The 15,359-nt window shown below is 41.4% G+C and overlaps 1 protein-coding gene and 1 long non-coding RNA gene across 2 annotated transcripts in view; one reads left to right on the forward strand and one right to left on the reverse strand.

The window, feature by feature from the left end:
- EPCIP (exosomal polycystin 1 interacting protein) overlaps window positions 1-5,875 on the forward strand; it is a 28,282-nt gene extending 22,407 nt beyond the window's left edge. Inside the window, 4 exon segments of the mRNA XM_077118844.1 lie at window positions 4,455-4,683; window positions 4,939-5,361; window positions 5,363-5,564; window positions 5,567-5,875. Coding sequence (XP_076974959.1) covers window positions 4,639-4,683; window positions 4,939-5,361; window positions 5,363-5,564; window positions 5,567-5,646 — 750 coding nt within the window. The 5' untranslated portion in view covers window positions 4,455-4,638 and the 3' untranslated portion in view covers window positions 5,647-5,875.
- The window catches only part of LOC143648609 (uncharacterized), a 42,399-nt gene continuing 29,092 nt past the window's right edge, over window positions 2,053-15,359 (reverse strand). Inside the window, exons 2-3 of the long non-coding RNA XR_013158668.1 lie at window positions 3,259-3,353; window positions 2,053-2,702 (exon numbers count right to left, since the gene is read on the reverse strand). This is a non-coding gene — a long non-coding RNA (uncharacterized LOC143648609). The remainder of the gene's footprint in view (window positions 2,703-3,258; window positions 3,354-15,359) is intronic.

A 15,359-nucleotide genomic window follows, 5' to 3' on the forward strand; every position in this document is an offset into this window, starting at 1 on the left:
ATTCCTTGATGGAGGGATTCCACCTAGGTGGGGCTTCACCCCTCCCCTGGGGAAGGCACAAGCTCTAGATAAGCCCCCAAAAGAGCTCACTTCTGCCTATGCCTGGGGCAGGTGTAGCCTGAAAAGTCCTGCCACTGTATCTAGAGGCAGTCAAGCCTTTGTAGATACACTGCCACAAAAACCTCTGTTTCCTTTTTTTTTTTTTCCCGTTTTTCTGTCAGTCCTGCCCCCTTGGCCCCGGCGCAAAAATGAGCAACCTCTGCCTTGGTCAGGTTCACCTAAACTGGCGGCCTATTTTTAGTAGTCAGAATTTGTTAATTAGTTCTACAATTGGCGTTTGATTGTGCCCAGTCCCTGCTGCTGGTAAAGTTCTTTCCTCTCACCTCTGGGAAGCAGTCTGTGGGGGAGGGGCACTGACCGCCGCATCTTTGGGAACTCACGGTTCTGGGGGGTGCTTGCAGCCAGTCCAGCTGGTCCAGACTGGGGTACACTGTGTGTCCGGTCACTATCATAGCTCCGGGAGCTTTTCTGTACTGTTTCTGGTTATTTAGTAGTTGTTCTTGAGGACGAACTAAAATGTGCACGTTGTTAAGCCGCCATCTTGACCCAGAAGTCCGTCTTCAGCTTTTAACACATTAGTTTATCATGACAGATTTATTTTCAGTTTTCAATTGCTTTGTCGTATCAGATCTGATGGTCAGAAAGATTAAATTATCTGTTCCTCTAGTAAACAGCTGCTCTCTATTACAACAAACAGCTGCTCATGTAGTTCCAACTACATGAACTAATCTTGGAAATCATTTAGATGACTTCCACAATTATTCCATCCCGTTGTTTTAACGTAAAGGTAAAATGAGAAACAATAATGCGTTCAGGTAACCTCACACCAATATCTTTTTGTCTTGGAATTTTCTCTTTTTCCCAGAATTATATCAGTCCAAGTAATTATCATGGGAAATCAAGAAAGAAATCAACTTTCATTAAAGTTCTCTTTTTACTCTGGCAATTGCTGATGCCCTTTCTCATTTGTTGGCCATCCCTTCCTCATCCCCCACCCCCAAGAAGAAGGGAAACACATTTCCCTTTTTGTCTTTACTGCTCACTTCTCATGTTATTTTCCCTAACATACCACACACTTTACAATCTTGCCTTGAATTTAGGTTTGATGTTTTCTAATAGCAGTTATTAAATATTATTTATGTAGGAAATTGATGGAGGATTTTCAGATCAGTGCTCTATGTCTCATTGCAAGTTATTGCTATGTGCTATGCAGAGTGCTGGAAACTAAGAATATAAAGCCAAGAAACACTCCTTCTACAGGTTACACCCTAGAGGAAGAGATACTTGACCCCATAATCATAGTACAATTTTATAATCCCTACAATTAACAATTTGCATGGGACATTAACTTTACATCTCCCTTTCTTTGCCTGGGAGTAGATGTCATGATAAAGCTTCATGGAGGAGGTTATATCTGATTAGGGAAATAGCTCCTGCATGGGAAGAAAAAAAGAGGAAAATTACCTATGTAACTAGAATAGGGTGCCAGGAATTTTTTAAAAACCCAAAGCCTGACAGAGGAGATTGATGGCCTATTGGGGAGGGTGGCATTGGGATGGAAGAGCTGAAAGATCTTGTTGAGTTGGCACCTTCTGACTTTCCCTGGCCTGACAACTCATATTTTCAGCATGCCAGCTTTTTGGGTGCTCTGTCATTGAGATTTGCCTCCTACATTCTATGATGAGCCTCCAACCCCACCATGGGCACGGGCTCACAATGGGTAAGGACAATGTAATATATTTGTGCCCATTCTGCTTATGTCATGCTGGGCAGATACAAATGAATAAATGCATAGTGAACCTAAGGTGTTATTTTGCAACCCACATTCAATCAATCTAAAGAATGTAATTCATCGTAAAATTGAAATAGAAAAATTTCCAACTATCATCTTTGTGGTTCCCTCATTGTATTAATCAAGGTTCTCCAGAGAAACAGAAAGGATAGATAAATACACACACACATATATATGCATTTAAATATTAAGAGATTTATTATAGGAATTGGCGCAGATGATTGTGGGGAGTGGCAAGTCTTAAATCTGTAGGGCAGGGCACACGTTGCAGATTAGATGAAGGTAATGTTGAATTCCCCAGGAGAAATTGCAAGTTGGGAACTCCAATGACAGTGACAATTAATTCCTCAGGAGAAGCTGGCTCTTTGAATTTGAGAGAGAAATTCTTCTGACTGTGGAAATCCTCAGTTCTTTTAAGGCCTCCAAATGATTGGAAGAGGAGACACCTCTCATTATTGAAGGCAATCCTGTTTGTTAATTATTGATGCAATTAGCTGTAGATGCAGCCAACTGACTAATAATTTAAATACATGAAATACTTTCACAGTTAGAATTAGGCCAGGGTTTGATCGACCCAATATCTGGACACCTTAACCTAGCCAAGTGGACACATGAAATTAACCATCACATCTATAAATTGGTTCCTAGGAATATTTGTCCTGCTCTATACACCTGTTGATAGGCTTCCTGCATCTGGCCTCCGTGTTCTGGCCTTTGGGACTCCCTGTTGTCTAGGACCTTGACTACTGGAAAGCTGCTCACAGATGCCTTGGGGGACTTTCCAGCCCCACATGCTCCAAGACATCTGTATCTTCTCCCTTCTTACTTCTTTGCCTCTTCACGCATGCCACTGAGAGAAAGGAATAGACACTGTTACCATGATGTGCCAACCCTTTCTCTCCCTTCCCCCTTAAGGCTGGGGTCAGAGCAGGCTAATGTCATGGATGGTGACATTCCTATTCTGGAATGACCTGGTCACTGGGACACAAAGTCCCAGAAAACCCTTCAATGGAATCTGGGACAGCCGATCATCTAAAATTACCTTGTAATTAATAAATTAGTCACTGTTTCTAGCCATCACCCATATCCTAACACTATTTAAAGCTGTTAAATCTCAGGAAGAACTTGGGCTCTACCAGTTTCTCAAAACCCTTTCTTTGATCACAGCATGTCCCTATTAATAAATCCTTTAAGGAACTCTTATGCCAACTTCACAATAAATGCAAAACACTAGAAACCACCTTATCCATTCCCCCAAACAGAATTAACTCTCTTTCTGCCACACTCTTGTAATCTTTTATGCATTCAGTATAGCTCTTCTCCATTCAGTCTTACTTGTCTTCCTCCTGTGAGGCCCTGGAGCCGGGCATGGGGCGTTCTGGCACACAGCAAGGAAAGGGCCCTACCTTCCTCCTGTCTCTGCCTCTCTCCTCCTCCCCACTGCCATAGTTTCTTGATTCTCACATGCAGGCCTGGCCTTGACCTCCGGCACCACAGCCACCTGGAAGCAGAACCAAGCTCATCAAAATATAAATTCCACAAGGGCTGGGGCCTGGGTTGTCTTATTCTGTGCTCTATGTATTCCCACGGCTAGCAAAGTGCCTGCTACCTGGTAAATGCTCAATAAGTGTTTATTGAATGAATGAATGAAGTTACAATTGCTGTGACCCAACGTCATGCTTCCGTTCAAATTCACTTGACTGGGATTATTGTTATTTTCCCTGCTCTCCGGCCACCCCCTGATGGACTTCTGCTGTCTGTCCGTTTGATTTTCAGCATGTTCCTTGGATTTCGCATCACCTTGTATTGCTTTGTTCCCTAGTGATGCGTGTCTGGTTCACTTCTTTCCAGCTGTCACTATGCTCTTTGGACACATGCTTAACTCCCCATACTGACCCTTTCACTATACCTTCTTGGCCCCTCCTGGGGTGGGCCTGTCAATAACTCTGGGCCCTCCTAGTCAGAGGTCTCATTCCAAGTTTCTTGCCATATGCATGAGTGCTCAGTAAAAATAGATGAGCTGAATTACATTATTTGGTCTCTTACCCTAGGCTTCGATCATCAGGTAATTCAAAGGAAGTTTACTTTTGCAAAACTGGCAAATCTGGCAGCCTATACCATACTGCTTATTTTATTCCAATCACACCAACACAGAAGACTGCATATATCTATCATATGTCAGGCCCTGTGGTATATGCTGCACTTGGTTAGGGTATTTCCCCCCAAACTTGACACTGGGTGACATTGAAGGTATACATGCATTTCTGCCTTATTTACACTCATGTAGCAGTGGTTAGTGCTGGGTTTTAGAGCTTTACAATAAATTGTTCAACAAAATAAATTCATAAAAATTTGTTCTGGAGCAGGAGGTGATAAATCAAAATAATTGTTATTAATCAGTATTTGACTGGTTTCTTCATTATCTGTTAATATACAGTTACAATTGACTCTGGTTCTTTACATTTCCAGGAGGTCAGGAAAAGGATGGATTGACCTTTAGACAGATGAATATGATGGGGGCGGGGCACATTTGTCTAGTTAGAAATTAAGGTTTACCATTGACTAAATGTATCTTTAGTATTCATGCTATTTTGTTTAACAGGTAATGCTTGGATACCTGGATCCAATGAGAAACTGTGTGTTGGTCTCCTGAATTCCAGGAAGTCAGATCTTGAGAAGGAAGAGGGAATGTGGACATTTAGAGGGTTACAGGCACTAAATACTAGTAACTGGATATTTGGAAGATGTGTTCACTCTAAGAGCGCCAACCCCTGCTTGCAGAGAGGATGCAGTGGGCCTCCTCCTCGGCATCTGCTCTTGCTCTTTTGCTGGTGTGTTCTCTCACTGTCTGCAGACCTCACTGGGAGTTTTATTCCTTGAGAAGCAGAGACCAGGGGTTCACTGTTGCCCCTCATGAGGTTCTGGGAAAAGAGAATTCCCTGGGCTTGGGCTCTGAGCATTTGCCTGCCTTTGACAGAATTGCAGGAGAGAACGGTTTAGAATTGATTATTTAGGGGGCTCCTTTTCTGTAAGCTGTGCATTTCCAACGAGTGGCTGTGATAATAGAGCTGCATATTTTTTTTCAGGTGAGTCCAACAGAGGGAGACACGAATGTGCCAGCCCACACTGAGACAAAAATGGCTCTACATTCCAAGCACTGCCTCCTTCTGGTCAGTGAACTGGGCATCTTTGCCCTTGACAGCTTCACTTGAGGTCTGAACAGCACTCTAATTTTCACCAAAGAAAATGTCATTCGGAACTGCAGCTGCTCTGCAGACATCCAGAACTGTGACTACAATTTGGCCAACCTGACGTGCAGCTGTAAAACCATCCTGCCTTTTGCAATCGAGCAAACCAGCTACAGTGGCCATCTGACCATCTGGTTCACAGATGCATCTGCCCTGGGTCTCCTGCTGAACTTCACACTGGTTCGGGACCTGAAACTTTCTTTGTGCAGTATGAACTCCCTCCTCCGTGAATATCTGCCTATTTGGGGTCTCAAGAGGCTTTGTTATCACCACCGAAGCCAAGCTCCCATTTCTAGAACAGAGCTTACTCATCCACAATGGTGGGGAGAGGGAATCTAACAAGAATCCTGTGCCATTTCACGAAGGATGGCAAACATATATGTATATCTCATTGTTAGATATGGCACTTTTCAACCAGGAATTGTCCTTAAAATCATACAGTGTTGAAAATGTTGCCAGCATCGCAGTAACTTTCCTTACTTTTCTTACTTAAAAACCTTCCCAACTCCAAGCAACAAAAGCTATATTGTCACATTCATTTACTAACATTGTGACTGTGTCCAACTACTGGAAGTTTTGGAAAACTATGAATAATTTGAATAAGGAATCTGGGAACAAGGTTATAAGATAGGCCTCTCCACCCACAAGTGTGCCATCCTGCTTCCTCCTCTCCCAGTTACAAAAGAGACACACACTCTAAATAACTAGCCCTTTCTGCTCCACTCTGTGCCCAACTATGGCAGCTCTGTTAAAATATATAAAATAAAAGAAACCAAAGACCTTATTTGATTGAGTCCTGAAACATGTATTGAGTGCCAGCTATTAGCTGGATCTTTGCAATGGGGGACTTGGGGAGGAAAGTCTGATCAGAAGCAGAGGAAGGAGTCCATACCAGGAACTGCTTAGTGGAGCTCAGCCTAGGGAATGGCCCCCAAGAAAGCCATAGGCCACTTCCCCAAAGATTTCTTTATGTAAAACTGTGCCTTAATCTTTTTCTGCTCCTTTTTCTTACATTGCCTGGAATGCCCCTAATAGGGAATGACAGATTTCCACAAGATGATTATGTTCTCTCAGACTGACATCTTCCAAGCATCTTGCTAGAACAGATGCCTTGAGGAATGGGAGTTCTGAGGGTGTGTTTATGTGTTTGTGTGTCATAGAGAGGGAGAGGTTTGGAACCAAAGAGGTAGCAAAGGCATAGATAGAGTAGGACCTTAGGGTCTAATGAGGATATGAGGGTGACCATAGGGCATCCATATTCCACAACAACAGTATGAGAGTCAATGCAATATTGAGAGTCCCACACACAGAGAAAACAATTCTATAAAGTGATGTCCTTATGGCCAAGAACAGGAATTTAAACCATTCTACTGGTAATTGATAAAACCTGTGATTTCAGAGTTCAGTCTTTTATGAGATTTTGCAGATTTTCTGATGTGCTAAATTCTGCCAGGCCATCAGGGTATTCTAAACAGTCCAGTTCACAGGGATCACCATCCAGGGCAGGCCAGTGTCACCCTACAGTGGCAGTTCAGTGCACACTCAGTATTGAGATCTATTGTGCATGCGGGTTACCACAGAAGCCTATTACAGAAAGGTATTTGTTACAACATTAAGAGCACCAAGAATACAAGCTAAATTTCCATTAGTAGACAGATAACTACACCTGTCCTAAAATTGTAGGGCACTTTCGGGAGTCAAATGCACAGTTAGCCTGGGCATAATAAAGATCCACAGAATCATAGATACTGTACTGTGGAGTATGGGGGATCCTGGGTTGGCTATATATACAACTTTTGGCATTTTACTTATAAACTGTGGTCTAATACTTAAATTTGGGGTGACCCCGTTACCCCACGGGCTTAAGATTTCCAACCAGTGTGGCTGCATCGGCCAGGATGATGGCCAATCGACCTTATTTTTCCCAATGTCTAATGCTTGTGGCATAGGCAAGAGCAAGTTATTTTCATCATCTCTTTGTGGCTGTAGCATTGCTAGTCCTTTTACCTGAATTCACAGCAGCTGCATGGGCCCTGCCATTACCAGCTCAAGAAGGGCACGAGCAGCAGCTTGGGGCTGTGACTCAAGGCTGGGAGGGCCTTATCCAACTGGCATGTCCACTGCTGCAGAGTTCGCTTGTTATCTTTTAATTGCTCCTTTAAATGCCCATTCATTCTTTTAATGAACCCTGCTGCTGAGGGCTTGTAAGGCAAATAAAACGCCCATAACATGTCATGTTCAGTAGCCCAGACTTGGGTTAGTTCTCCAGGAAACAGTGTCCCTCTATCACTGTCCACATATGTGGGGACCCCCAAAGAAGGCACTTAGCTTTTCTAAACTACGCATCATAATTCTTTGGTTAGCTTTCCCTTCTGGGAAGGCCACCAACAGTCCAATGTAGTTTTTAATGGCTGTAAAAGCATATTTCATACTTCTGGATAAGTGACTGGACTCTGCTTGCAGCCAGCGTGACTGAACTGTTGAGGAAGCATCCCTTGGGCATCACGGCGAATAGGAGGGGCAGGAGTCCATGACTTTTTTCAGTTGTCTGGTGATGGGCAGCTAGAATTTCTGTGCCTATCTCCACAGAGTCTGGTACCCTTGGTGTCCTGTCTTTCTATCCAACCATTCAGCAGCGTCATGCAATGTTGGCATTAAGCTATAAATTTTTGCTAGAGCATCTGCCTTTATATTGCTCTTGGTTCCACATAGCCTACCACAGGTCGGCCTTTGTACACTGCTTGATTGTCAGCACAAATAGGTAATGCATCTCCTGGTTCATAAACACTGACCATCCATATAACCCTTAATTTAGCCCACTGGCTGCTTTGCATAGTTCAGTTTCCCACTATATAGTGTCCATACTAGGTTGCACTTCTACTGTCCTTCTGTCCAGGTGACAGACTGCCCTTGGGCTGATCCATCAGTATACCAGGCAGACTTAGGTATACTGCCAAATCCATCAACAGTGGGCACAGAGACAGTCACTTCAGGAGAATCAGCAGGGAGGGGCTAGGGTTATTCTGCCACATAGGAAACTGGTCTCAGGATATCACTTAAGGGGCTGCTGTTGAAAATGCTGCACTGTAGCAGATAAGCTTTCCATTTTGCTAATGTGCTTAATTGTGCACTGCCATAGTGAGGCTTATTGGTAGTGCCATGTATCCACCTCTGTATGGGGGTGACTGTTATTAATTTTACAGGGCATTACTGAGTTGGCCTTTCAACTTACAGTAAGGCACATCTGAATCCATCACCTCATCCATAAAGCCTGTGGCAGTGCTATAGCCCATTTGGCTTTTTCAGAAGCCCTTCCTGGGAGGTATTCCACTCCTAGGGATGGCTTTTCCTAATCCAAACATACACAGGTTTTAACATTTGGGCTAAGTGAGGAAAAAAAGTTTCCAATACCCCAACAATCCCAAGAAAGCCATGAATTGCTTTGGCTTATGTAGCAAACATTGTACCTTATGAATTACTACAAAAGGCATAAATTGTGCTTTTCCCAACCATACAATACTTAAGAATCTGACAGGGCAGACCACTGTGCAGTCCACTGTGATCAATTGCCCATCCTGGGCTGTTAAGGTGAAATAGCAATGAACCTGAGGCTTCTTTCAGTTCTGGAAAAGAGTTACTGGTTAACATGACATCATCAATACAATGCAATAGTTATACTTCTCCACCTAGCCAAAAGCCTGTGGAAGATGTAAATATGTAAATAGCCTCATGGGAGCACAGTGAAAATCCTTTGTTCTCCTTCCCAGGTTAGAGTGAAAATGGGTTGACTGGCCCCATGTAAGAGAATATTAAAGGAATGACATAACTGGATGCTAACCGTAAAGAGGCAACCTTATGATCCACTGCATACAAAGATGGCATTACTTTATTTTCTGCTTCCCAAACCTCTGTTTTACTCCTTTTCATCATCAGATGAAGAATTCATGGGATTCCCAAGCCTCTGGATCCCAATCAGGGGAAGTCAGGATATGCGTGTCTTGCCCCTTGGGCAGTCTACAGCCTCTTACTCTAGCATACAGTCCTAAACTCTTATGTCGTAGTTTCTCATTCAATGCATCCTTCAAATCTACTAATACCTTTGTCTTTCTGAGACAGTCTTCTGTAGCTGTCTGTACCACACACAACAGCCAACCGACTGCACTGCATGCCAAAAACCGAAAGGGGCAGAGTGCCAGGGGTGGGGCTTATAAGGTTCAGCAGAATCTCACAAGATTTGGTTGCAACGGAGTCTTAGCAGATTCCTATGAGAGTTGGCTACCAACAGTGATTAAGGGAGGGTTTTTTTTTTAATGAATGTCTGTGTCCGGGTCACATGGGCTCTTACATGGTGAAGGCCCCACCCTTTCCCTAAAGGAAGTAGTTCTGACACCTGGGCCACTACAGAAATGAAGATTAGAGGACACAAAAACTAATTGTATATATTGCAAAATTTTGCTTAGCATCAAGCCTAGACATAGGAAGTTTCTCTTGACATGCTCTCACCTTCTCTTCCTTTGTCTTCTGTCTTCCTTCCTGCTTTAGCACTTCACTATTTCTTGTCTCATCTCTATCATCTCCCCCCTCCTCCTTGTCCTCTTGCTCCAGAAATCAGTACTTAGATGAATACCATTAGAGGTATTTAACTCTACTAGGGGCTAAATAGACTTTGTGGGCTACCCTGGGAATCTAATAATCATTTATGGTATTATTCCTATAAGTACAGATACTTAAATACTAATAGATAATTAATAAAAGAACTTTGAGGGCTCAATGCATTTGGAAGTTTGCATGTTTTCATCAGAAGATATTCTGTGTGACATGGTGAGAATAAAATCATTTTATGTGTCAATAAAAGAAATCAAAGCAACATTAAAAAAATAAGTTGACTCATCTTTGTACAAAGAAAATTTTCCTTCACAGAGAGCCAATTTGCCATTAATATGAAATATAAATAATCCATAACCATTTTGGTACGAGTCTAAATTTCAGGTGCAATGAAGCTGAAACATAATTGCATTCTCGTGACCATAACAATGAAATAACAAATGGGGTTGATGATGTTGGATCACATTTGCCACATTTTCTCTCTTACCCTTAACATAGGGTAACTGAAATAAAATGAAATTTCTACATTTGCTTAATTGATGGGGGATTTGGTCATTCAGGCTAATTAGCATGAGACCATAATGTCAGCATTTAAATTAGGCCAAAACTAAAAAAAGAGACGAAAGTATGAATTTTTTTTTTTTTTTAGAAAAATACAACGACCTCATTACTGACATTGTACTTCAGAGATAAGATTAAAAGTGATAGAAAAAGACAAAGAAATTAAAAGGTGGAGGAGAAAGGAAAGCAAGAAGGAAATAAATGAAAAGATTAGCAAGTATTTACTGTCATGTAGTTACAGAAAATATAACATAGAATTTTAACAGATTTTATTAATAAAGGATAAAATTAAGTGATGTTAGAAATTATGTTGTATGCTATGAATATCTTTCATTTGGTACTTTCTCTTTTTTTGTATACTATATGGTGGGGGTCACATTTCATTCTTTTTCCAAGTGAGTGTCCTATTATTGCAGCACCATTTGTTGAACTTTTATTTGTTTGTTTTCTGGGAAGTGCATGGACTGAGAATTGAATCCTACATGGCAGGGGAGAATTCTACCACTGAACTACCCTTGCACCCACCCCCTCATTTGGGTAGCTTTTAATAGTTCCAAAGTATATTCACATGTGTTTCAAGTAATTCTTATGAGAAATAATTGTGGATCAATAGTGCTTAAATCGGACTTCCTGGAAGATGGCGGCTTAGTAAGACGCGCGGATGTTAGTTTCTTCTCCAGGACACCTACTAGGGGAGTAGAAACGATACAGAAAGCGCCCAAAGCCACAACAGAGATAAAAAAGACAGCGTACCCCATCCTGGAACGGCTGGCTGGCTGAGAGAAGCAGCTCGGGTGAGATCGCCGAGGCGCGCGGGCCTTACCGGGCGGGGTGGCAAGCGGCCGGAGTTACTCCCTTCCCCCTTCCCGGGCCGGCTGGGAGAATTGGAGAGGCGGTCCCCTGAAACAAAGACGGCTGGCGCCCACACCACGCGCAGCCCCCGGACCAACTGAGAGAATTGGATCGGAAACCCCCAGGCCACGGAGAACGGTGACGGGTGGGGGAGGCCCCTTCCAAACCCGTGACTCCCGGGGAACGTGCACTCTCTCGGGCGGGCCGCTGCCGCTGGCGCCCTCCCGCCACGCTTGTTGCCCAGGGCCGACTAGGAAATTCGGACGGGCTCTTTCCCTGGCTGCGGCGACCAGCAACCCTCCCTGCGTTCGGACCCTGGGCCGGCTCAAGCCTCTTCGGCTAGCGAACCCCCAGGACGGCGAGAGTTTTCCAAAGTTTAAGGTCCCACAGCACCTTTTACTGGTGGGACCCGCAGACAAACGTGTGCCACGAGCGCCACCTACTGGGCAGGATAAGAAACACAGAACCCAGAGATTTCACAGAAAAATATTACAACCTTGCTGGGTCCAACACCAAGAGAAATCTGAATAAATGCCCAGACGCCAGCAGCAGAAGATAACTGTTCACGCTCAAAAGATTGAGAATATGGCTCAGTCAAAGGAACAAACCAATAGCTCAAATGAGACACAAGAGCTGAGACAACTAATGCTGAATATACGAACAGAAATGGAAAACCTCTTCAAAAATGAAATCGATAAATTGAGGGAGGACATGAAGAGGACATGGGCTGAACATAAAGAAGAAATAGAAAAACTGAAAAAACAAATCGCAGAACTTATGGAAGTGAAGGATAAAGTAGCAAACATAGAAAAAATAATGGATAGCTACAATGATAGATTTAAAGAGACAGAAGATAGAATTAGTGATTTGGAGGATGGAACATCTGAATTCCAAAAAGAAACAGAAACTATAGGGAAAAGAATGGAAAAATTTGAACAGGGTATCAGGGAACTCAAGGACAATATGAACCGCACAAATATACGTGTTGTGGGTGTCCCAGAAGGAGAAGAGAAGGGAAAAGGAGGAGAAAAACTAATGGAAGAAATTATCACTGAAAACTTCCCAACTTTTATGAAAGACCTAAAATTACAGATCCAAGAAGTACAGCGCACCGCAAAGAGAATAGACCCAAATAGGCGTTCTCCAAGACACTTACTAGTTAGAATGTCAGAGGTCAAAGAGAAAGAGAGGCTCTTGAAAGCAGCAAGAGAAAAACAATCCATCACATACAAGGGAAACCCAAGAAGACTGTGTGTAGATTTCTCAGTAGAAACCACGGAGGCAAGAAGACAGTGGGATGATATATTTAAATTATTAAAAGAGAAAAACTGCCAAACAAGAATTCTATATCCAGCAAAATTGTCCTTCAAAAATGAGGGAGAAATTAAAACAATTTCAGACAAAAAGTCACTGAGAGAATTTGTGAGCAAGAGACCAGCTCTGCAAGAAATACTAAAAGGAACACTAGAGTCAGATATGAAAAGACAGAAGAGAGAGGTATGGAGAAGAGTGTAGAAAGAAGGAAAGTCAGATATGATATATATAATACAAAAGGCAAAATGGTAGAGGAAAATATTATCCAAACAGTAATAACACTAAATGTTAATGGACTGAATTCCCCAATCAAAAGACATAGAGTGGCAGAATGGATTAAAAAACAGGATCCTTCTATATGCTGTCTACAGGAAACACATCTTAGACCCAAAGATAAACATAGGTTGAAAGTGAAAGGTTGGGAAAAGATATTTCATGCAAATAACAACCAGAAAAGAGCAGGAGTGGCTATACTAATATCCAACAAATTAGACTTCAAATGTAAAACAGTTAAAAGAGACAAAGAAGGACACTATATACTAATAAAAGGAACAATTAAACAAGAAGACATAACAATCATAAATATTTACGCACCGAATCAGAATGCCCCAAAATACGTGAGGAATATACTGCAAACATTGAAAAGGGAAATAGACTCATATACCATAATAGTTGGAGACTTCAACTCACCACTCTCATCAAGGGACAGAACATCTAGACAGAGGATCAACAAAGAAATAGAGAATCTGAATATTACTATAAATGAACTAGACTTAATAGACATTTATAGGACATTACATCCCACAACAGCAGGATACACCTTTTTCTCAAGTGCTCATGGATCATTCTCAAAGATAGACCATATGCTGGGTCACAAAGCAAGTCTTAACAAATTTAAAAAGATTGAAATCTTACACAACACTTTCTCGGACCATAAAGGAATGATGTTGGAAATCAATAATAGGCAGAGTGCCAGAAAATTCACAAATACGTGGAGGCTCAACAACACACTCCTAAACAACGACTGGGTCAAAGAAGAAATTGCTAGAGAAATTAGCAAATACCTCGAGGCGAATGAAAATGAAAACACAACATATCAAAACTTATGGGACGCAGCAAAGGCAGTGCTAAGAGGGAAATTTATTGCTCTAAATGCCTATATCAGAAAAGAAGAAAAGGCAAAAATTCAGGAATTAACTATCCATTTGGAAGAACTGGAGAAAGAACAGCAAGCTAACCCCAAAGCAAGCAAAAGGAAAGAAATAACAAAGATTAGAGCACAAATAAATGAAATTGAAAACATGAAAACAATAGAGAATATCAATAAGGCCAGAAGTTGGTTCTATGAGAAAATCAATAAGATTGATGGGCCCTTAGCAAGATTGACAAAAAGAAGAAGAGAGAGGATGCAAATAAATAAGATCAGAAATGGAAGAGGAGACATAACTACTGACCTCACAGAAATAAAGGAGGTAATAACAGGATACTATGAACAACTTTACGCTAATAAATACAACAATTTAGAGGAAATGGACGGGTTCCTGGAAAGACATGAACAACCAACTTTGACTCAAGAAGACATAGATGACCTCAACAAACCAATCACAAGTAAAGAAATTGAATTAGTCATTCAAAAGCTTCCTAAAAAGAAAAGTCCAGGACCAGATGGCTTCACATGTGAATTCTACCAAACGTTCCAGAAAGAATTAGTACCAATTCTCTTCAAACTCTTCAAAAAAATCGAAGTGGAGGGAAAACTACCTAATTCATTCTATGAAGCCAACATCACCCTCATACCAAAACCAGGCAAAGATATTACAAGAAAAGAAAACTACAGGCCGATCTCTCTAATGAATACAGATGCAAAAATCCTCAATAAAATTCTAGCAAATCGTATCCAACAGCACATTAAAAGAATTATACATCATGACCAAGTAGGATTCATCCCAGGTATGCAAGGATGGTTCAACATAAGAAAATCAATTAATGTAATACACCATATCAACAAATCAAAGCAGAAAAATCACATGATCATCTCAATTGATGCAGAGAAGGCATTCGACAAGATTCAACATCCTTTCCTGTTGAAAACACTTCAAAAGATAGGAATACAAGGGAACTTCCTTAAAATGATAGAGGGAATATATGAAAAACCCACAGCTAATATCATCCTCAATGGGGAAAAATTGAAAACTTTCCCCCTAAGATCAGGAACAAGACAAGGATGTCCACTATCACCACTATTATTCAACATTGTGTTGGAGGTTCTAGCCAGAGCAATTAGACAAGAAAAAGAAATACAAGGCATCAACATTGGAAAGGAAGAAGTAAAACTATCACTGTTTGCAGACGATATGATACTATACGTCGAAAACCCGGAAAAATCCACAACAAAACTACTAGAGCTAATAAATGAGTACAGCAAAGTAGCAGGTTACAAGATCAACATTCAAAAATCTGTAGCATTTCTATACACTAGTAATGAACAAGCTGAGGGGGAAATCAAGAAACGAATCCCATTTACAATTGCAACTGAAAGAATAAAATACCTAGGAATAAATTTAACTAAAGAGACAAAAAACCTATATAAAGAAAACTACAAAAAACTGCTAAAAGAAATCACAGAAGACCTAAATAGATGGAAGGGCATACCGTGTTCATGGATTGGAAGACTAAATATAGTTAAGATGTCAATCCTACCTAAATTGATTTACAGATTCAATGCAATACCAATCAAAATCCCAACAACTTATTTTTCAGAAATAGAAAAACCAATAAGTAAATTTATCTGGAAGGGCAGGGTGCCCCGAATTGCTAAAAACATCTTGAGGAAAAAAAACGAAGCTGGAGGTCTCGCGCTGCCTGACTTTAAGGCATATTATGAAGCCACAGTGGTCAAAACAGCATGGTATTGGCATAAAGATAGA

The sequence above is a fragment of the Tamandua tetradactyla genome, chromosome 10 (genome assembly GCF_023851605.1).
Source record: "Tamandua tetradactyla isolate mTamTet1 chromosome 10, mTamTet1.pri, whole genome shotgun sequence".
NCBI classification, from domain to species: domain Eukaryota; kingdom Metazoa; phylum Chordata; class Mammalia; order Pilosa; family Myrmecophagidae; genus Tamandua; species Tamandua tetradactyla.